At 43.6% G+C, this 23625-nt stretch overlaps 2 protein-coding genes across 3 annotated transcripts in view; both read right to left on the reverse strand.

The window, feature by feature from the left end:
- Nucleotides 1-23625, reverse strand: part of LOC102787069 (mannosyl-oligosaccharide 1,2-alpha-mannosidase IA) — a 192029-nt gene that overhangs the window by 124691 nt on the left and 43713 nt on the right. The gene's annotated exons all lie outside the window — the stretch shown is intronic.
- LOC148100552 (uncharacterized) lies at nt 15605-16748 on the reverse strand. The gene has a single exon (XM_087847800.1). It carries the CDS (start codon nt 16640-16642, stop codon nt 15893-15895), a length of 750 nt encoding a protein of 249 aa, XP_087703926.1. The 5' UTR covers nt 16643-16748; the 3' UTR covers nt 15605-15892.

Here is a 23625-nt window from a genome sequence, read left to right on the forward strand (position 1 = left end):
CTCCGCCTCTTGATTCTTTTTATTTTTATTGCTTTTTGGTCCTTTTGCTTGTTTTTCCATTGTCTCGTCCTTGCTTTAGCCATCTCGTCTGTTATTCTCTTTATTTGTTTTTTTCCTATGTGCCTCTTTTCAATCCATTTTTACCTCAGCTCTCTCTCCCATTTTGGTTTGACTGATGGGCTTGGGAAGTGATACAGTATTAGAAAAACAGAATAAATTTTGATTTGTTTTGCTAATATTTGTCAATATAAAAGTCCACAGCAGACACCTGGAACTTTCCAACTGTCGTTTGTGTGAGTGACTTCACTCTGGACTTTTTTTATGGCCATTTAAGCCTTGAGAGTACTGTGCTCAGTGAGACACTTTTCAGCACCAACTAGCTTCTTTTGTCATTAGATACTGTTGATTCTGATATGCGGCAAGTGCATGCAGCCCTGCACATTGTGCTGGGATTCAAATGCTTTTTTGTCTCTCTGGTGTCTGTGTCTCTGCAAAATGCTGATAAGTCCCAGAAAGGCTCATATTACACCCCTTTTTCCTCTCTCCTTCTTTTGTAATCATACCCTGGGGCTTTTATTTATTACTTTAGTGTGTATCTATGTGTTTGTATGTGGGAATGCCTCCCTGCATGTGTGTGTCCAAAAAGAAGGAAACACAGGGAGAAAAAGGAAGGGAAAGAAAGAACAATTCTGACTGGAAATGTAAGAAGAAAATCTATTGACAGAAAGGCAGGGGGAGCATTTGTTATTAATCAACTCAGCAGAGGTTCGGGGTAGGTGTCTGCGTCTTCACTCGCGTTATTTACTCACAGGCTGGGTGAGGCGCTGAAACCTGCAGGTAGCCGACGCTAAAGCAGCACAGTTTATCAGAGACTGTAAATAAGAGCCTGATAAATATGTAGTCTGTCATGTCTCTCGTCTCATGCAGAGACTGTATGCGACAGAAATGATACATGAGGATTGGAATTATCCGACTACGGGCAGGAATGGTGGAAGATATAAACAATAAAAATGTCTTAAAATCAGTCTAAAACTGACAGCAGGATGGCAAAAACAAATACGATGACAAAGCAAGCCATTAATACACACACAGATACTCTCAGTGCTCAGCAGAATTCAAAAATATTCCTGTGATCCCGCAGCAGTCACGTTGATCAATCGCTGAATCCAAACCTACTGAATACACCGCTCCAAACTGATAAACTGATTTCTTTTCCCCTTTTTTCTTTTTTATAAAACCACAAAACATCGATCAGAAGTAAAAATCCAGGACGTGACCTCGGCACGTCCAGAGCTGGTCAATATGTGGTGTTAGCCTGAAGGACTAGCGCAGGTTTATGTCAGTATTGCTGAAAAGCTTTAAACCTCTATTGCCTCTTTTGCAACAACATATCAATTTTACAGTTTTCTTTAACTATTCACTTTCACTGCTGGACCCCATCCTCCTAAAAAAATGTATCACAGGAAACAGATCTTGACCACTGTTTTTCTTTGTAAGCCACACTTCGATGTTGCACAATGACAAAACAGCTTATTGCTAACCCAAGTTACACCACCGCCTGTGGCCCTTCAGTCATCCCTGTATGCCTAAATTCTGTTTGTTTGGATTCTGCTACCTTACCTCTTCTTACATTTTTCCAAGAGACACACAAACCAACCAGTATTCATATCCTAATGGAACAACTAATGTTCTTGTGTTCAGCCCTAAAACTTTTCTAAGGAGGTCAATCATTATCCCCTCGCTGGCAAAATCAAATCTTCTAAGAACCTTGGTATTATTTTGGACAAGCATTTGAAATTTGAATCACCGATCTTGAAGCTCACCCAGGCTTTCTTTTTCATCTACGGAACAGTGCAAAAATCATTCCTCTACCGTCGACACTACCGACTGGGAGTGGGCACTCGCTCCGTTTCCAGCTGAGAATCGTGACCTCGGCCTCAGAGTTCTCAATTCTCATTCTGACTGCTACAGACTGTTGCAAACCACTGCAGTGCGAGCGGGACGGCACCACCTGATGAAGCAAACAGATCGACATCATCTGCAAAAAACAAAAGATGAGAACCTAAGGCCATCAACACAGACGTCCTCCACCAAATGGATATGCCTAGAAATTCTTAGTGCTAGTCAACGGTGCTCGTTTCAGCAGCAAGAAATCACTTTGATGAGTGACAAAACATTTCTCCTGCTAAAAACGCTACATCCAGATGAATCAAATCAACGGTCTGGAATAGGGTACATGCCGTCGGGTGAGAAAGCCGACATCTCACTGATTCCGATGCGGTGGGTCCGCACTTTGTGTTTACATCTTTGTGTGGAATCTGTTTACCTGCTCATTTGCTCTTTTAGCTGTTTGGTGGTTGTTGAAATGAAAGCTTTAACCTGAGAGTCTGGGGTTTATGACAAACCACATTTCTATTCCTTTGGGTTCCTTTGTGAGTGAGCATGCGCCAACCAGCATGCTGCCTGCTGTAACCCATAATTTCCTTCGGGAGTAATAAAGTATTTCTGATTCCGATTTAAAATTCAGGATTTTAGGAATTGATATCCCTTTATTCAAGCTAAAATCGATTTTAATCCCTATTCCTATTCTGGAACTTCTTTACCTGAATGATGAAGCCTGCATCAAGACATATGGATAGAACTTATGACAAAGTCCTAGTTTTCACAGTGAAAACCTATTGAAAGAAAAAAAAAATTGAAATAATTTAGGTTGATTACTTTCTGGCTTTGATCTTTTTATCTTTATTTCATTTTGCATTAAATTGCCATTCTGCAGCAATTACATCCATCTTTGGAGGAATTTTCTATATGATTCTATGTGGACTTTATATACAAGTTTATGTGAATTCCTGTATGCGTACAGCAACAAATATACAAAAGACAGCAACAGTTTTGTGAGTATGACCAATTTACAACAGTTAATCAGAATATATAATCACCACTGCAGTCCATTTAATTGCCAACTTCACCCCATTGCATTGCAAACAGAGCAGACTGTATTTTTTCTGTGTTTTCCCTAGTGCAGCATTAGTTTAGACTTGCAGGCAACACAAAGAGAACTTAAAAAAAATCCCCTCATTCACTGCTGTTAATCTATGTTACTAAATTTGTTGCAATTTAGTTTACTACGCATATATAGTAATTATCCTATAGTTTGCACTGCAGCATCCTGGAAATAGCATAAGAAAGGCTTAATCTTATTTCCACCCAAAACTTTTTTCAGACAGTAAAAAGACTCATAACAGCAACATCTGAAGCCAGTTTTAACCTCCAGCTGAAGCTGCTCCTTTCCTTCTCCCCTCCCTTCTTTTAAGTCAGAGAATCAAGATTCCCATCAGGTCTTTTTTGTTAGAGAGGGAAAATGAAGTTAACATTGATCTTACTGACAAAGGTCTGAAACAAGCCCATCCCGGCCTCCCTGTCACGGTGCGAAGTCATCCTTCGCCCATTTTTCCCCAAAGTGTCCATGAGGAGGAAAATGTAACAGCACAATTATTGATGCTCATGACTAATCTTTGATGCTTTTTTTTCTACAAGCAAAGGATCACCTACTCTCTGGGACAAAAGACAGACAAGAAAGAAAAAGAAAAGAGGAAGGGAAAGGCTGAGTAGGGGATAAAGACGTGTATATCAAGGGAAACTGGAGGAGAGCGCAGAGGACAGACACTAATAGAAATAGGACAAAAGAGGAAATAAGAGAAGAAGTAGACAGTCAGGGAGAGGAACAGAAAACCACTGGGATCCGAGTCACTTTGAATATGAATACTTCATGAATCCAAACTTAAAAGTGTTTATCACAGTTAGAAAAGCTCCAAATGTCTATTCCTTTCTAGCACATTTCTTTCTTTTTTCTCTTAATGCTAGAAGCTGTCTGCTTTTATTTGTCTAAACTTTTCTTTTATGCATCACTTCTTTATAGAGAGATTAGAAAAGGCTACAATAGGCAAAAAGCTGATGTTTGAGAACAAAAGCCACCTGGAAATCATCCAAATCCCAGAAACAGTTTTGTCCAACTTGAGAAAAAGAGTGAAGTTTACTGAATATTTAGCTGCTCATAGTCTATGCACAACCCAAGTCCTGCTGAAAGCTGATGTGCGGCATGATTATGTGACTAATATGGAGCTTAAAACGGTCTCTGAAACAACTAACCAGCAGTAATACAAATAGTTGAGGCATTAAGGCCACAGGAGTGAAAAAAGAGAAAAGAAATTGCCAAATTAAGGAAAGTACACTGAAATATGGATATAAGAAGAAAAAAGTATTCCAAGAAAACATATTAATTTCAAATCATTTTTGGTTCAATTAACGTGCTATAACTCAGCTAAGGAGTTGCAGAGTGCTTAACACATGCACACGCACGGTACAGCAAAGGCTGTACACACTCTCACCCACATGCGAGCTCTCCACAGATCACACTGTCAATTGAGTGGCCAATTCAGTTTTACGATTGTGGTGCTAATTTCCCTAACGCCTGAGCAGGTGTTTGAGTAAGCAGGCGGAAACCAAGTCCAATTGAATTACCTACACCTGCACGGCTAGAGAAGCTTAAAATGTTGGAAAACGAAATAATGAAATAGAGCCACCGAGCTGCCCTGTAAGCAAGTGCAGAATCAATAAACCACATGTTAAAATGAACTGCTTGCACTCATGGATAAAGCTAGTGTTGTAAATTCTCCGGTAAAATAAAAAAAGATGGCCCGCTAAGACAACAGTGTTTGATTCAGCAGCGATTTAATGTGACGGCGATAAAGGAGTCGGAAAGAGATGTACTGCCAAACAGCATGTAAGAGACAGGAAGCTTTGCGCCAACGGGGAGGGTGTCTCACCTGCCTGCTTCCTGGGTATTTCCTGTGTAATTTAGGGGAAGGAGGAGCAAAACTGTTGGGAAGGCGAGTTTAAAACGTGCCTTTGGGGACCTTGGTCTGTTAAAGAGTAGGAGAAGTCAATGAAAGGCGTGTTCGATAGAATAAAAGCATGGTTAATTTGCTGCGGTGTGTAGAAAAGTGCAGCTGCAAGGGAAAATATTGGAAGAAGACAGAACTTACCTCACACAACTTTTAGACTTCTAAAAATAATCAATGTTGAAACATTTTTTAAATGGATGCCTGAAGTTGCAGAGAAAGTATAATAGTGATAATTGTATAAGATATTGGATTGTATGTCGTGCCAATACATATAGTGTAAGCATATAAAGATTTATGTAGCATATGGGCTGTATTTACACCTGCTAAACAGAGGGGGGTAACAATGTTGGCAATGCATGACCTATAAAAGCATATACACCTCCACTCATCTTGAGGCGGATTAGAAACAGACCATCCAGAGACCAGAAACTGCACTCCTCCACAGTCCCAGAGGAGCCATAAAACAAATGTGTGCATCAGCTACACAATTCAGATTTACTGCTTAGGATGGTCACAGCTGTGCCCTATAACAGCTTGACTTGATGCCCAATAAGTGTGGAATGTATATGTGCAAGCACGTGTATTTTTGAGTGTAAGTGAAGCCTTTAAGGCTGGTAAAGGCAGCAGGGAAAGGATTTCTTAAAGCATAAAAAGACCTCTATCACAGTAGGGTCACCTAAGCCACTTTACATGGCCTGGAGAGCGAACATAAACTGACAAGCGGCGAAAAATCCTGAGTGGCTTTCCTGGTTGTTAAAAGGGGGGGGGGGGAATCCTTTCTCCTTGAACAGCAAAAACTAAACTGAGGAGGAAGAAACAATAAGTGGTGCCTGAATTTTTCTGTTTATTCACTTTATATTCAAACTTCTGTTTTTAATGGAAATTATTTTTACAGGATGCCCCACGGTAGTTGCAAAAACGCCATTTTTACACAGATTCATATTCCCGTTTGCAAGGACTGGTTTTCAAAATAATGTCTAATTTTTGCAGTATATTTGGAATGTGGTTTTCCGATTAGTTTAAAAGGAGCAGATTACAGAGATGGGGACAGCTTTTGGTCTCAAGTGAGGTCAATTTAGTCAGAGGGTAAACATGAGGCTTTATGTGGACATCTATCCTCCAACTTTTATTTCTATTTGACAGAATCCCAGCCTTAATCTCATTTTCATGTCTGCATGTATTTCCCAGAGAACAGCTAATTTATGAAGACTCAATAAATCGATGTCACTGTTATAGCTTAAATTGCATTGAAAATAAATGCATTGGTTTTTAAACTCATTATAAGATTAATGGTTCTCAAATGAAGTAAAAAAAAAATGGACACAAATAGAAGAAAGGGACCGTCTGTTCCTGGATGTAATTTTGAAAATACTTTGCTTTTTCTTCTTCTTTGTTTTTTTTTTAAACCAAAGAAAAAAATCCACTCCATCATTACAAATCTACCCCTGATTCTTCCTCTTGGACCTCAGTTCCTGGTGTCTTACTTGCCTCTTAGGGCTTGTGCTCTTCCTTGATCCCTGGAAACACAGCTTGTGTCCCTTTTAGCCCAGTCCATATCAGTGAGGTGATGGGAGGAAACGTCAAAGAACATCACGCCTGTCTGAGCAATAAGCCCACACATGCCTGCTGCTGCCCTTTACTCATCTAACAGGACATGGACGCTCCGACTGACACAGATCATGCTCGTCAAATATGCAGTAAGTATGCCCAGTGTGCCAGTATGCGAGGATTTATGTCAATCATAAAAATCAAAGGCAAGGAAAGTGATTATTTTTCTCCATAGTTCCTCAACTTTGGGCTAAGAAGGAAGCTCCGGATGCAAAAACAATAAAAAAAGAGAAAATATATTACCATAGAGACCGAAGTAAAAAGCCTCAAGATCCCATTGATTCGGCTCCTCCATCCATCTTTCAGTAAAATGCATTAGCTCATCTATCATTCCACTCAGGACCCACAGTGACAGTACGCTATGAATAAATATTCGGTAATGTAATGTAAATGTAAATGTGATGGCTGTAGGTTTAGTATCAGCCCAGCAAGAAAAATCAGATTGTCCTCTGATTATCAGAGTCACTCCAACTTAATTCAAAGTCAAGAGGAACAAGAGGGTTATACACTCCCGACAAGGACCGGCCATCTTCGAAGAAACTGTGTGATGAAATCGGGGGACTAATCAGGAGATGAAGAGGTGAGAGGTTAAATTGTGATACTTTAAGTAGAACAAGAAGATTTGTGTTCCAAGAATGACATTTTCTAAAAATGCACATCTGTGTCTTTAATGCACGGACACATCCACAAGAGGACAAATTAGTCTTTAAAAAGCATCTTAAACCCCCTTTTTACTCATGACTCTTATTATTTGAACATTTAATGCAAAGTCATTATCCACTTGCATTTCCGCTATTCTTAAGAAAGGACTCATTAAAACTTAAGTCACAAATGTGTACATTTAGCAGCCTTGGTTTTACCATTAGAGAGAATATGTAACTGTCATTGTCCATGTTACATAAAATAATCCAATAGGACAACATAACTCACAATAATGAACAAATTTAAAGACGTGGTTTCAGCTGCAACTTGTGTCACATGGCAGGATTCATGTGACTCGATCAACCAGCAGTCAGCACTGTGGGACAGCCCTCTTGTGTTCTTTAATTACATTTCACTCCATAAACCCAAAATAAATGGGATCAGAATGGCAATTTAGTGTAATGGTATCCTTTTTTCTTTCTTTAAATCAGGTCATTAACATGTTATGATATCAGAAACGGATTGAAGAACAGGGCAGATGTTACTGTTAGGCTCACATAAACTTTCATGTGTGTGTGCGCACAATTGCAAAACTTCTCCGAAACATTTATATGTAAATTATTTTTGCAGGAAGGTTGTGACATGGTCAAAATGTCCACAGGGAAAATCAGAGGAAATGAGCCACTTGTGCTGTGTTTGTAACCACACCAAGCTGTGGGGAAACCTGTGACACTTTCCCCTCTAACTGCTGAATACCGATCACACACAAGAGGAGAGAGAGGAGTTGAAGAATACAGTGTACGCAGGATGAGACGAGGGACTCTGTGAGCAGAAAGGCACAACGTTCAGGTAGGGGAGGGCTTCTTTTTAAGCTGCCCCACTAATACATATGCAGCCTCTCGCAGAGAGCAGACACAGACTGATTTAAATACCCCGCAGACAAAATACAAAACAAGCAGTAGTGACGGGACAAAGTAAGGAACCTCTGGCTCACTGATGCTCATGTAGATGACTGAACAAAGTGAAGCTAGAGTATGTTGACTTCAACGTCAGTGTGCTGCAGGATGGGGCGGGATTGAAAAAAGAAAAACACACAAAAATAAATCCAAACTCTGACTTTTCTTACACACCAGCGCGCAGCTGCTGCATGCTTTTCTGACTTCCACCATCATCCTGTGTGTATGAGAGCACAAGATACTGCACAGTATCTCCTTTATCCAGGACTCTGGAGGCTGTGCTGCTGACACTTCTTAACTGGTGTTTCTTTAAGCACTGCATATTGCACACAAACAAATGAACTAGAGATAAGCTGGCTTGTAGTGAAGGAGCTCCTTGCTCCCTGCTAACTTCAGAAATAGTGAGGAAAAAGTTTTCACAGTTACAAAAAAACTCAAGAACCATTAATGAAAAATATCTCAGTCATAGCAAAGGGAATATATTGGGCCACATTACTTAAAATCATATAGACCCCAAGTGTATTACAATGGATGAAAATATGTAAACTGGAAAATCTTTTCCAATTAAAAAAAAAGAAAGAAGAAAATTAGTTAATGGTTTAATTGTTTTCATTTCAAATGTATTCACACTGGCACTTTATGATATAATAATATGGATTATATATAATCATAAGACATAATCTTTTAAGCATCTTATGGCATTAAGGTGTGAATTAGGTATGCGTCAAAACAAGAGTTTATAATGCAAGATCATCATGTACTGGAATGAGTACATGATGAGTTCATCCAGAGCAGCTCACAGCATGAGTAGGAGTTTAAGAATATATCTATCTATCTATCTATGAAAATCAGTAAAGTCAAATCAATTACAAAGTGAAGCATTTTAATCAAACCTGATAAGCATTTAATTTAAACCTGAAAAAGTTGCAGCTCCACGACACCAGACATGCCCCACTAGTCTTAGCCACCGGGCACTGAAACTGCAATTTATGACCTGTAGAAACATCGCAATTACAGCTCAAGAGGGATAGGCAGAGATGGCACTAAGTCATTCAATCGCTGCACTGATTCTTCCACAGCAAACCACTGCACGCATGTCTTGGCCTTCCCCATCTTTCTTCGTGACAAACACACCGAGGAGCCACATCACTTTGCTTCTTCAATCACCTTTTCAGAGAGTTATGTCCGCCAATGCAAACACACATGCGCGCTTACACAGCCCACCCGCAGACCCAATCCCGTTATTAACTGGAGCTCCTTGGTTCCTAACCTGCACAACACAGACTTCACCCCGAAGCTTCAGTTACTCCTCTGTCAATCAACCCAAGGACGACCACTGAGTCAAGTCTTGCCCTCGTCTACAAAAACATGAAAACAGCTAGTCGCTCCTTCTGAGTTCAACAACAGAAGCTGGCTTTGAGGCTTTGTGTTGTAATTTCACACAGTTTTTTTTCCAATAACACTACAATAATTAGTATATATACACTTCAAAGTTTTGACATCTCATGCATATAAGTATTTTTGGTAAACATCTCATAAAAATTCAAAGAGTTATGAGATCTAAATGATACACGTTCATTTAATTATTTCTGCTTATATAGGTTTGCATCCTATTCTGGTAGATATTGTGCTTTGGTTCAGCTCCTTAGATCATACACTGTCTAAAACAAGCAGCTTTAGCACTGTTTCCCCTACTTTTAAGCAAGCTTTTATCTGATTGGCTGCCCCTCAGGAACAGAAGGTTTAAACACCAGGTGGGCGGGGCTTCTGTGCTCACAACCAGTCTCAGTGTTTCTTGAGTCAACAATATTAAAGATGGCCCTTCAGATACAGAGACAAACAAAGAAGAAAAGTTTAAGCAGATTTTACCTTAGTTTAGGTTCATTTTTAACTTAAGTCCCAAATTCAATTTCACATTCCACTGTTTAGTTTCCCACCTGGAAACACCCCGTTGACATAATCTAGGTTGAGAAGTGGAGATGTCACATCCCTGGCCAATGTGTTAAATGTCTTACGGGTGAAAGTACAAATTAAACCAGCAAATCTCAACAGCGCTGTTTAAGTAGAACAGAAAAAGAATAGAAAATGCATTAGCATTGTTTGCAATTAGAGCTTTAGACATGCATGCAATAATAGCAGCAAGTTAAGTACTGGTCAAACCACAGGGAGCAATTTAGTGTTAGAGTGATCAAACCACAAATTTTGTTATGAAATGACATCCTGCTGAGCCACAAAAGCCCCAAAGAGCAGAATATATTAGAAAAGCTCATGCAAGCTGAGGTGAGATGAATACAGTGCCTCCTCCATAAACCTGATAAGCATAATAATTACAAACCCCCCCCCCAAAAAAACCTCACAGAGTAGATAAAACACAGGAAAATAAAGTGTGAATTCTGCACAGGTGCAGTTATCTACAGCAGCTGTGGCTTGTTATTTTCCACCTTTGCTGAGACAGCAAGGAAATGCTCCACAGGGGAATCTCTCCCCCCCATCGTCTCCTCAAGATAACACTTAGATTTTATTATGTATGACACTAGATCTTCGTACTGCTAATCAACCATGGTTGAGGATAGCTCCACATTACAAGTCCACTCTCCTGCAGGTATGACTTCCCAGAAGGAAATCTCTTTTTTTCCCCTTTTTTTGTAGGAAAGGATCTGAGGCAAAGGAACTGTGAAGCAAAAGGCTGCACTATTCTTTCAGAAGGGGCAGTGGTGAGATAAGACTTATCAGATCCACGAGGGAGATGAGGAGGCAGGGCGAACGCGGAGGGATATGATCCTCCAAGTACCCCCATTGTTCATGTGAACAATACGGAGACTCGTTAAAGAAGAAATTCGTTGAAAGTCTGCACTTTGGAGCGCAGATACATAGAGTAATTATAATATGGAGAACCTTTGGAGGGATTAGTGAAGAACTTATTTATATGAAGTGTCTCCTTTGGAGAAAAGCATTTGGATAACAGCTGTGACTGAAGGCAGAGTCATAAGTGAAGCATCTGTCAACTTTTGGAAATGATTCGAGCTGTTTTGGTGAAAATTGCTGCTTACTACTGCAGGGAGTCATAAAAGCTAAACAAATAATATCCTGCTTTTTCAGATCATTTTTAAAGTGTACACATTTCACCACAGAACCAAGTAAACCAAAGAAAAGTGAGGCAGCGTGCCTCCATGCTGACAGAAGAGGTCGCTCTGTGGAAACAAAGTCACCTGGGAAATTTAGTCCGTGACTTTCTCCCAAACCCGCTGTTGGGCACCTTCTGCAGGGGAAAGGGGAAAAAAGGCAAGTTCGATGAGAGCTTGCCATCATCTTAACAAAGACATTTCATACGATACATTGTGAGAGCACCTTACGAGTGACAAGAAGACAACTGAGATCACATAAGGGTGGTTAGCTGCTTTATCAAGCAGGAAAGCGGTCAAACGCATGCCTCGCTGTGCCTCATGGGGGGGCATTCAGCACTATCTATAGGAAGATTAATGCACAGCAAATATCATAAATCTTTCAATGGTGGACATTCAAGGGCATTCACTGTGGATTTCAAGGACTCCTGGGATGAAAACATTAGATCGGTTTGAATTCTTTGGCCCTAGGGTGTGTACGCATGGGCCAGCTGCAGAGAGCTGCAATTCACATGAAACACACTTGAGTTTTTTTTTATTTTCTGTACACACACTGTGACATGAGCATAAATAAAGAGAAAAAAAAAAAGAAAACGTGCACACACGCACCAGTACAGATACAAATTAAACCACCCACAGGCATCTCAAAAACACATGCCGGCATCTTAACACAAACCACCCACCCACTGTTCATATCTTTTCCCCCCAAAGACACACACACACCACAGCAGGGAGTGCTCCAAAGAAACAATCTGAACCATCAGAAATCCATTTAGTGTGATAGGGTTACATCTGCAGAGGATGAGGTCAGCAGTCTCTTTTTGCTTATTAACGCTCACGGAGAGAGCGTTCGTTCATCAAGGAGCCTTCCTGTTGGGTAATCAACCTTGAAAGCACGGAACTCAAAGACAACGCAACACACAGGACTGCCCCCGTCGCTCCTTTGATCGATGGTGGTGAATCATTAGCGGCTGCTGAGATTAGTCTGGTCAAATGAAGACAACATGAGTCATCTCCAGTCACAGGACTGGATCCAGTCCTCCAAGAATACCATCAGTCACTTAATTTAAAAAGAGCTTCGGGCACCTAACCAGCCACATTTGATAGCTGCATAAACACATAATAATAGAGTATAAATAGTGTTTATATTCAAAGCCAGGCCTTTCAATTACAAATAAAACATTCTCACAAAACTTTTAATTTACCACATATAGTTTTTTTTAATTCTCTCCTACTTGAAGCACATTTCTCTTCTCTTCACAGTGGATAACCATTTTTCCCCACCGTGTAATTCAAATTTGCACTGTTTATTTGTACATAATTTAACTTTAATCAAATAAGTAGACGATGGCAGACGCTTCCATCAAAACAAGCAATAATGGCACATTTCCTGAACCTCTGGAAATTTTCTGGTAAGAAATAACCTCATAGACTCCTTCATAACTGATGGTGCTTTACCTCGAGTTTTCTGACGGACCCGTGCTCATTCCAGGGTGTCACGAAATGAGGTTTTGTCAGATGCATCTAGTTAAGCACCAGGTGTCCTTGATGAACAGGACACAGTGATATTGGCCACACTGTGTTAACGGTCCCTCTTTACTACTTTTAACTAGCTGATATCTTATTTTCACTCTGTAAGGTTTAGGCACAAAAAAAGGGTAGAAAAACTTAAGGTTATGTATATAACCCTGGTTCTCTGAGTAGCATGAGTGAGTGTCTCACTATGGGAACGCCTCCTGCGTGACCTCATCAGAAGCTCTAATACCATTACGCCAGCCCTTACAGGCTGGCTAGATGACGCCCATGTCAGGAGGGGCCAGTGCATCCCTATATAATAGGCTGACATAGCGTCAGATGTCATTCAAAACAAGCCCACCTCTTCCTCGCTTCCATAGCAAGGAGGGCGGTCTGGTGAGACACTCACTCATGCTACTCAGAGAACCGGGGTTATATACATAACCTTAAGTTCTCTTTCATAGCATTCGTTTCGTGTCTCACTATGGGAGAAATACTGACTCCCGGATTGCCAGACATGCCTGTTAAGAAGACAACTGTCCCCAACAGCACTTCACAGGGGAGAGGCCCCCACCCGGGAAGAACCTGCACTGAGGACTGAATGTGCTAGGTTAGGCTCTGTCACATCTAACCTGTAAAACCTAGCAAATGTATGAGGTGAGGTCCAGCATGCAGCTGCACACACCTCCTGAATAGAAACTCCCCTAAAGAGAGCCCATGAGGTTGCCAGACCTCTAGTGGAATGCGCACATAAGCCAGCAGGGGCTGAAGGCCCCTGCTAGTATAGGCCAGGGCAATTGCTCCTACTATCCAATGGGAGAGGCGCTGTTTAGACGCAGGCTTTCCCATATGTGGTTTAGCCCAGGACACGAACAGCTGGTCACTTTGTCTGACACTCTGGGTTCGGTCCGTGTAAATGCACAGAGCACGGACTGGACACAAGGTATGCAGCCACTGTTGCTCCTCTGAGGAGAGAGGCGGTGGGCAAAAGGCCGGCAGTTCTATAGGGGAACATGTGCCGACAACCTTCGGGACAAAGGCAGGGTTGAGCCGCATACTGACCCTCGTATTATCCGAGGAGAACTGAATGCATGACTGATGCACTGAGAGAGCGTGGATCTCTCCCACACGTTTAGCAGAAGCTAAAGCAATTGATAGAGCCGTCTTCAAGGACAGAAATTTTTAACTCAACCTGTTCCAGGGATTCAAATGGGCAACAGGAGAGCGCAGCCAACACTGTGGGAAGGTCCCACGATGGAGCCAATGGCCTAGACGTAGGCAATTTACGCCGTGCACCCTTCATGAAACGGCATATTAAGGGATGCTGGCCAACAGTCTTTCCCTCAAAACCAATATGGCAGGCTGAAATTGCTGCCAAATACACCTTGATGGTGGAGAAGGCTTTACCCTTATCAATCAGGGCCTGAAGAAATGACAGAATCACAGCCACAGAGCACTGAAAAGGGATGGCCTGTGATTCTAAGCACCAGCTTTCAAACACACGCCACTTGTGCTCATGTTCAGGTTAAACCACTCACGGGCCAAGCCCATAGAGCTAGCCTCTCTGGATGGGGGTGGAATATTTCCCCCTGTGCCTGAGACAGGAGGTCTCTGTGTAGTGGTAACGGCCAAGGTGGGCCGCACAGCTGCTGAAAAATCTCCGCCAGCCAGTACTTCCCTGGCCAGTGCGGGGCTATCAGAATCATATAGTGACTTCTCTCCCTCACTCTGGCCAAAGTTGGAGAGATGAGGGTCACTGGGGGAAAGTATAGAGGAGGGTTCTCGGCCACTCGTGAGAGAGCATCCACCCTAAGTGGAGCTCTCTGATCATGCAGCGAGTAAAACAGGGAGGCATTCTCCCTGGATGCATAAACGTCCACGGTCGCCTGACCGAATCGCAGCCAGATCTGCTTCACCACCTCTGGGTGAAGCTTCCAGTCCCCATACAGTGGGTTGCCCCTGGAGAGAAGATCTGCTCCAAAGTTCAAGATCCCCGGCACGTGAACTGCTCTCAGTGACAGCACGTGGACACTGCTCCAGACTATCAGTCTGTGTGCCAGTGTGTGTAACTTGGGGGACCCCAGACCCCCCTGTCTGTTGATGTAGGCCACAACGGTGGAATTGTCCGACCTCACTAAAACATGATGACCCCTCAGCCAAGGGAGAAAGTGTTTTAGCGTCAGATGAACCGCCAGCAGTTCCAGACAGTTTATGCGAGTGGAGCGCATGTGAGGGCCCCATTCACTGTTCTGCCCTCGTGGGTGGCCCCCCAGCCCGAAAGAGACAAGAAACCTGGCCTCTTCCCCTCGTGGAGAGCAAGTGAACAGCCTGCAGAGACTCTCACGCGACGGTGGCCGTCTCGGTGAGGGTCCAGTCCCTGCGAGTCCACCCAGCGCTCTTTTCCATGAGCGGGCCCACTGCCCGCTGTGCATTTCCTCGGGAGGGACAACTCTTATAGCTCCTTTGTCTCTCAAGGTGGAAATTTCCTCCAAGAGAAAACTGGCATACTCGCCCAGAGCACGAGAGTAAACTATTTCTTTGAAATATGGTGGAGCGACACTGAATTGCAGCCTGTAGCCCTATTCCAATGTCCTCAGCACCCATGCTGACTGAGTGCAGGTGGCCCAGCTCTTCATGTGGAGAGACAGAGGGCTCACTGGCCACTCCACCGAAGATGGCGTTTTGGCGCCCCCTTGTGGACGCAGCGCGAACCATACGCCATTTCGGCGTCCCGTCACCTCTGTCACAGGCGAGCGAGGTGACGGGCTCATCTGCATCATCACAGCCGTGGAAACGCGAGTCTCCACAGGCTGCGTTATGGCAGACGTTGCTCTGTTTTTCAACATTTTTTTTTTTTTTTTTCTTCATGTGTTTTGCAACACTCGACAGCGCCCTCGGCAAACTGCCTGGATGCGCGTGTCGGGGCTTTTTTAATACAGAATGCACGAAATAAGTGCCAGTGAAACAATACTGTGAACTTAGGCTCTCTTTCCCTCTGGCGGGTCCGGTGACAGGAACGTCGGCCCGAGTTAAGCACTCTGTGTGGAACATGTCCCGTTGAACTTGCTCTGGAACGGAGCTGGGAGGCGGCAGGACGGCCCATGAAGGGGGAAACTGGGTTCGCTCCCGCCTAGAGGAGAGGCTGTCAGGCCGGCCGCTTCTTCCTCCTCACGGTCGCGGCAGTGGGGGGAGGAGGGACCGCTTGAGGTCTGGCCTGGGGAGACTGCTTCCGAGTCCATGGATTCTTAGGGGCCCCGGCAGCCTCGGGGGCTGCCTGCGTCTTAGGCACTTTGGGAATCCTGAAAGCGGGGACCGGGCGAGACGCTGCCTCCGCGAATGACTGGCGCGGTGCTGCTGGGGTGGCGTGCTGGGCCCTCCTCGGCAGGCAGAGTTTCAGAGCCTCGTCGTCTCTCTTTTTCTCCTCACATCTCTTCTGCATGGATGTAACAGCCGCACCGAAGAGACTTTGAGGGACGACAGGGGTGTCGAGGAGTTCCTCTTTTTCCTTGGTCGTCAGGTTGGTGAGCCCGAGCCAGCGTGCTCGCTCCTGAAGAACCATGAGGCCCATGGCTCTCCCAGTAGCCTGTATGGCTACCTTGTGGAGGCGGAGGACGTGGTCAGTTATAACACAGATTTCTTCCCACACTGTGGTATCTGGTTTAGTTGTCATGTCCTCTTCTAGCTCAGCTTGGTAAGCCATTAGCATAGAGGAGGCCTTGTGGGCTCTTACTGACAGAGCCGCTGCCTTGTAGCACTTGTCTGTAAGGCTAGACTGGAAGCGGTCTGCTTTGGAGGGGAGAGACGGGGCCGATGAGGACAGAGATGTCTTCGGGTGAAGATGGCTCGCTACCAACGGCTCCACTTGTGGCATCTGGCGGAGGCCGATAGACTCCATCCCCTCACAATCCAGCAGAGAGCTCCCCACGATGGGGTGTTTCTCGCTGTAAGGTTTTGCTTTCCACGTCACCGCTATCTCATCGAGTAGCTCAGGGAAAACAGGCAACACATGCTTCCCCGTCTTTTTCGCCTTCGGCAATTTCTTACCGTCAAAACGAGACTTTACAACCTCTGTTTGTATGGCGGGCCACGGGATGCTGAGCCTAGCGGCTGCGCGCTTGCACATGTCCTGCATGTCGAGATCCAGGGGAGACGGCGGTGTCGGTTTTTCAACCTCGCCGGTAGCCGAGGGCTTTGCAGCCCAGCTGATGCTAGCCAAGGAGGTGGAATCTTCCTCCTCACCGTCGTCAGACAGCAGGAGCTCCGAGTCAGCCGACTCATCTCCGTCCTCGTTAGCATCTCCTCCCCAGGTGACTCCAGCATTGGGGAAAAACACACGATCTCCGTGTGCCTCCAGCGACGGGAAAGCGGTCGCGATGGGCTGAGGGTCTGCCTCTGCCCAGCTCGGCCCTGGCGTTGCGGCCAAATCATCGAGCATCTCAGTTTCTCCTTGCACCGCAGCAGCCTCACACAGCAAAGGGTCGCCACCCGATAGGTTAGCCTGGCGAGCTAGCCTGCGGCGGAGTAGTTTGCGTGGGAAAGCCGCGCAGTGGATACAGTCTTGTGCGGGTGTCAAGGCAGCCTGAGCGTGAGATAAACCCAGGCATGCCGCACACACGGGGTGTGTATCCCAGGCAGACATCTTCTTGCCACAAGGACAGAGTTTTGCAACTTCGTTGGCCGTCGTAGCCATGGTTAGCTAGAGGGTTGCGCACGTTAGCGAGACTGACACTGAGTGCGGAGAATATTGCTATTCCTCGCTAACGTGGGGTGAAAAGTGTTGCTACTTTTCTACAGGTATTGCTACCTAATGTGTAAAACCGCTAGCGTCGAAGGGTATTGCTACCTGATGGTGAAGCTAGGGGTACCTTTATTAGCAAAGTGTTGCTACTTCCCTGGGTGAAAGTATTGCTACTTCCCTGGGTGAAAGTATTGCTACTTGGCACCCGCACTAGCTACAGAACAGTATTGCTACTGCTTGTATGCTAGTGGACAACTGAAAAGCTGGGAACAAAGCGCCCGGTGACCGAGTTGTTCACTCGAATCTGTGGACAGTTTAGCTTTAGCACCCAATAGCACAGTTGTCTACAGGCTTCTGTGAGAAGCGAGAAGAGGTTTTTGAACGACATCTGACGCTATGTCAGCCTATTATATAGGGAGGCACTGGCCCCTCCTGACATGGGCGTGACGCCTAGCCAGAAGCTCACTGGTATTTGAGCTTCTGATGAGGTCACGCAGGAGGCGTTCCCATAGTGAGACACGAAACGAATGCTATGAAAGAGAACACACCTTGTTTTTTTTTTTCTATTGCAGTTTTAAACTTCTCTTGCTGTTTCTGTTTTTATACACACCAACTGTTATATATACACACAGGAAAAAAAAGTGTGGGTGTTTCCGTCTCACTGGCATTGGCTTGCACTGGCAATGAATAATGCTCCCCATACCACTGTAAAGTGTCACCTAAATTATGTCTTTCACTGAAACGATGTGGGTTGTGGGTTGCTTTCAGTAACAATCCTAGATTTTTAGTCCAAGAGAATAAATCTCCGTTACTGTTTGTCATTGCTGTTATTTCGAAAAGTGTGTAAAAAAGCTTGTCTGGGTGGTGATTGTTTATATTTTAAAATGTGCACGTATTAGAGTAAACGCAGAAATTGCATGGACAATGACTACCTTAAACCCCGTTTTACTTTCATTTTATTCTGTTATTTTTATTTATAATGTTTCTGTAAGTAAATGCTTATAAAAAAAAAAAAAACAGTCGAAACTGAGGATACTGCCACCTACTGGCCTGGTGTGGACACCCCCCTGCTCTCCTGTGAGTTCCCTGCAGCGCAACATCACACGTCAGTGTGACTGAAATCTGCGCGGACGGAAAGCGGCTTGCCACCCACAGACTGCTTTATTCCCTCCATTAAGTCTGGATAATCCCAGATGCTTAGCTCACTGCCATCGCCTCTCCTTTGGCCCCTCCGAAATCTTCCCCTGCAAATTAATCAGTTCATAATCTCCACCCTCCATCTAAATACTTCATCGAGGCAGAGACAAGCTACCAGAGTCACATTTGGTGCAAGGACACGATCCCAGTCCAGATGATGTTTGTTTGTTCAGACAAAGCAGACACTCTCAGACATGAGCACAACATCCCAGAGCGCATATATGCTGTATAATGCATTAGGCACTAGACAGTCATTTTGGGTAACGGGGTTTGTCACATTATGACATTTGGAGTGCATTAACAGTCTCCTGAGGGTGCTCAGGATCCAATAATGAAAAAAATGAGAGGATGAGGGGGAAAAAATACAGATAACAGAAAATTTTAGGGCTATATGAGAGGTACTCGCCAAGAAAACGAAACAGTCACTTGAAAAAAGCCTTAAGCTGCACAGAAATGTAACCTCTAAATAAACTGTAAACACAGTTAATTGGTGAAAGTCAGTCACTGCAGAGCAAGAAAAGGAAAGCACGGCTATTATAAAGCGTACAGCACTAGACTATAAAATTGGGAAGCAACATTTAGTATGCTTAATAAATAAACAAAAGCAGACTTGCTGCAAACATGTTATCCAGATACTCGCCTAAAGTGAAATGTCTTTAGTCGCCTTTAAAAGGAGTCCAGAGATTCTGCAAATGAGCTGCTGTTTAGAGACCAAATCACACTGAAACACTGCTGCTTAGCACACGTGTGTTATTGTATTACCGGACTGCCATCATGGCACGACCCTTAAGACGGCTGTAAATAGCAATGGCTTGGAACATCACCGGACAGGCAGACAAAAACATAGTAAACATTTTGAAATATTTATGAAGTTGTGATGGAGTACGACGGAAAAGTACGCGTTTTAAATCGGAGCAAGGGAGTGGTTAAAGAGAGGAGGAGGAGGAGGAGGAGGAGGAGGAGGAAGGAGATAAATATGGCAAAGGAAAGTTAACAGGACCGCAGGGTCACCTGGAAAAAATATAAACGCTAGAGGGCGGTTTACAATATTGTTTGCTTTAGACAAACCTTATAAAATGTCACATGAGGAGTGATGCAGAGTGGAAAGAGGAAAACATCAAACAACATCACTGCAGCGGGAGCGAGCTGGCGCAAAGGGCCGCCAGAGGATTTGAAATATGGACTGTTGTGAATGAGGGCAGTGTGACATCCTCGTACGTGCACACGCGTGCGCACACACAGATAGACAGACCAGATGGGCCATGAGGGATTAAAGTGAAGTTATTTGTCCTTACTGAGATGCAGATCTCACCCTCTTACACTCACAGCAAATGCTGGGTTCTGCTAGAGTTTAATGTTCTGGGTTTTTTCTTTTTTCCATTTTTGTTCTTACAGTGGCAACTCCAAAAATATCACGCCACAATAAGGCTCTAAAAACTACTGCAGCAAAGCTCATACCATTCAAGAGACACTGAGTCACATTTTTGTTTTGGATTCAACCCCTTCCTGACCCAGACGCCACGCCAAAGACAGAAAAATGAATTTTCTTCCTGTTTTTGTACGTGTGCATTGTTAACACAAGAGACAATTTAAGAGCGGCTCTCCAGCAGGAGATTATGTGGGATAATATATGTATTTTTCGAGCCACGGTGAGGTCACATCTAATAAATAACTGCCATTACGGCTGTCTTTGACACTGTTATTTGCAGGCTGGAATCCTGCAGAATAACACAGATAAGACTGATAAATGGAGAGGGAAAAGGGAGCGGAGAAGAAGAAGAAGGAGAAGACGAAGGAGAAGATCAAAAAGGAGAAGAAAAAAAAAATCACATTACCTGTTGAAAAGGGAACGCAGAGGGAGCGATCACGGCAGCAGCAAATTGGGAAACAGAAAAAAAAGAAAGAAAAAAAAACACAGGTTAGCATTTTTATTCACACTCAAAAAACCAAGTGCCACTTGAAAACTGCAATTTTCCATTTCTGCAGAGCTGCATTACTGAGCTAGTGAATGGCTCAAACTCCATAATATCATGGGTCAAATTCATACAGAGGTGCGCCACAGATCAGCACATCATTGATCATTTCACCCGAGATGTTTTCGTTTGACACTGGCTGCAATGGTGATGTGGTGAAATCACGCCAACGTGGATTCAGACGAGTCCTCTCTTTTTTAAGGCAGTCGATGACATATAAAAACAACATATCCCCTCCTCTTCAGTTTAGGGAGTTTTTATCCTTGATGAGCTTTATTATTTTAGAAATTAAATAATAAATGCAGCTAAAAGATTATTTGACTGCACATTTGATAGGCAGCATTTCCATAAACTTTTAATTAGCTACAAAAATCATCATTTACATAATTAGGAAACAAATTACTGTCCTGTCTCCCTCTTCACTGTCACAAAGTTCTCGCTCATAGGGTGGGACACATGACTGATGGCGCTTTCTCCAGAAAAACCCTATCATGGTCTTTATCTTAGATTATAAAAACACCTCGATGTGACGGATGATGTCAATTGGCATTACATGAATAAAACTGAACTAAATAAATTAGCTTTCTGTTTTAGTCATCATCTTTGGCTTTCCTTTTACTCTCCAGCTTTATCAAAACATACACAGAGACACAGTCTCCTTTGCCTTTGGCACTGTCCTCATTTGACCCATATTAAAGCTGTTTGCGTTCAAGGAATACACAGTCCAGAGAAGCGTCAAGTAAATACGTGGGCCAACCTGGGTGGTTTGTAAAGTCAACACAGTCCAAAATCACAAGCAAATAACCAAAGAGCTGCGCGGCGGGAGAGTTTCTGTTTTTCCTGCTCTAAAAGACTCCATTGAGTCACACATAGTGCACTAATGGTCACTTACTTAGAGATGCAACGCATCAAATATATTTTCCCTGCTGCACAAAAACAAGTAGGCGTAATTGCATATAAGCAGCATCTGAACATTAACAAGACATATGAATGTGTACACAGGCATCCAGTAAAAACACTCACAGCACGTATGTGTATAAAAGGAAACAAATTAAATCAAGCTTAACGCCCGGTCTCCGGCACACGCTAGATGTTTGTTTCTGGGCCCGAAGACGGACCTGATGAGACGCGATCATGGATGAGCGCCCTTATCCCACATACTCGGCTGTTCTCCCTTGTTAGTGAAAATGTCACGGCGCTCGTACCTCTGCAGAGGGCTGAACTTCTAGTTCTGCATCACAAAGCCGCTGCCTCCACGGGCCACATGAGCCCCCGTAAGACTAAAACTATTAGTAGCCTACAACTGTGTCCTCACAAACTCTCCCTCTCTCTTTCATTCTGTCCATCTGAGACCGATTTGTCGGGAGGTAAACAATGTGGGATTTTTAGATTTCAGAATCTCAGAAGCAGATGTGGACAAACTGCCAACATTTGGAGTGTAAAGAGGGAGCGGAAGACGGAAAGCGAATAGCCACAGAGGTATGGGGATAATTGGGAATGCAGGAAATAACCAAATGCTCTGACATCACCGTCTAATCCTGCCTGCTATGTCTGAGTGCAATATTGTAAAAGTACACAAAACAACAGCCAAAACTTCAAAAAGAAGAAGCACTTTGCTAAAGATTCCCAAGACAATTGCCAACATTGTGTCTGCACTGCAATTTAACTCCATTTCAATGCCATGCGTTTCATCAGGGACCTATGAGGTTGAACACAAGCAGCCAAATGATTCATTTTAAAGTTGTTTTGTTAATATCAGCAATATTTTAATGAAATGTTAAATGAAATGTGTGCTGGCTCTTTGCATACATTATCCAGCAGTGGCAGTAGATTTTACCCATCACTGCTTTACATCCCTTTTGTGATGTCCACAAGCATTATTTTCAGAAGCACTTGCAAAGGGAAAGCGTGTAGAGAGGGAAGAGCCCAATGAGTTTACGCAATAACGGAAAAAAAAAAGAAGTGTGTTAATTCTCAGCCCTTTTTTTTAAAAAAAATTCCTCGAAACATGGATATGAAAAGCCTCTATTGCTACGAGGAGCGGGGGTGGAGGGTGGGGGTGGGAGAGTTTACAGACAATAAATGAGCTCTTTTTGAATTGGCCTAATCTCATTTGGCCTACTAATACGCTGCGTGTGCACCGACGCACCAGCCTTTAAAACCAACTCAAAAGATACAGAAATTGAGTCTCTACAGCACAGATAACAGCGCTGGCCGATTCAGCCGAATTAAGCACCCTTTTCCTCCCTTGCTCGTACCCCTGCCCACCCGGCCTCATCTTGCCTTAAAGGAACTTGCGCACTTGTTGACACACACGCGTTCATGTAATTGTAGGGAGGCTGGTGAAGCTGCTTGTGTAACACGCTTCACGACTGTCACAAATATTTCATCATCTCACAGGCCGTAACGCTCTGCTACAGCACTTACCATTTTTTGGTGAATGCTTAATGTTGGATGCACTATAAAAGATTCAGATAAACGCCAGTCGGCGAGTGCAGATGCGATTGACACGAGGGGCCTGGCAGCTTGTGCGGTTTCTTACTGATGCATAAACTAGAATCAGGAAGGCTGTCCAAATGTGTCTGACAATATCAAGGATTTCTTCACAGCAGGGAGGGTGTGGAGGATTATGATAGGTCTGTCATCAGAGATCTGGCAAATTCCAGCAAACACTTTTATAAAAATAACTCCAATTGCTGCTACCAAGCACCATATTCATGTTCAGAGGACTCTTTATCAGGATGCCTAAGGTGATTTATATCTTTTCAATAAATAACAATCAAGAAAGGCGCTAAAACACCTGAAGCTGAAACCGTGTGGCTGTTGTTTTTTTAAGGAGAGTTTGATGATGAAGATGAAGCGGATTTGGAGTGTTATGACAAAACAAACATTTACTTGATCTCTGTTGTGCGGCCTAATGCTCACAGTAACATTTAAGGCATTTTTGGATGGATAGACGGCCCAATCTAC

Source organism: Neolamprologus brichardi, chromosome 11 (assembly GCF_056152115.1).
Source record: "Neolamprologus brichardi isolate AB-2024 chromosome 11, ASM5615211v1, whole genome shotgun sequence".
Lineage (NCBI taxonomy): Eukaryota > Metazoa > Chordata > Actinopteri > Cichliformes > Cichlidae > Neolamprologus > Neolamprologus brichardi.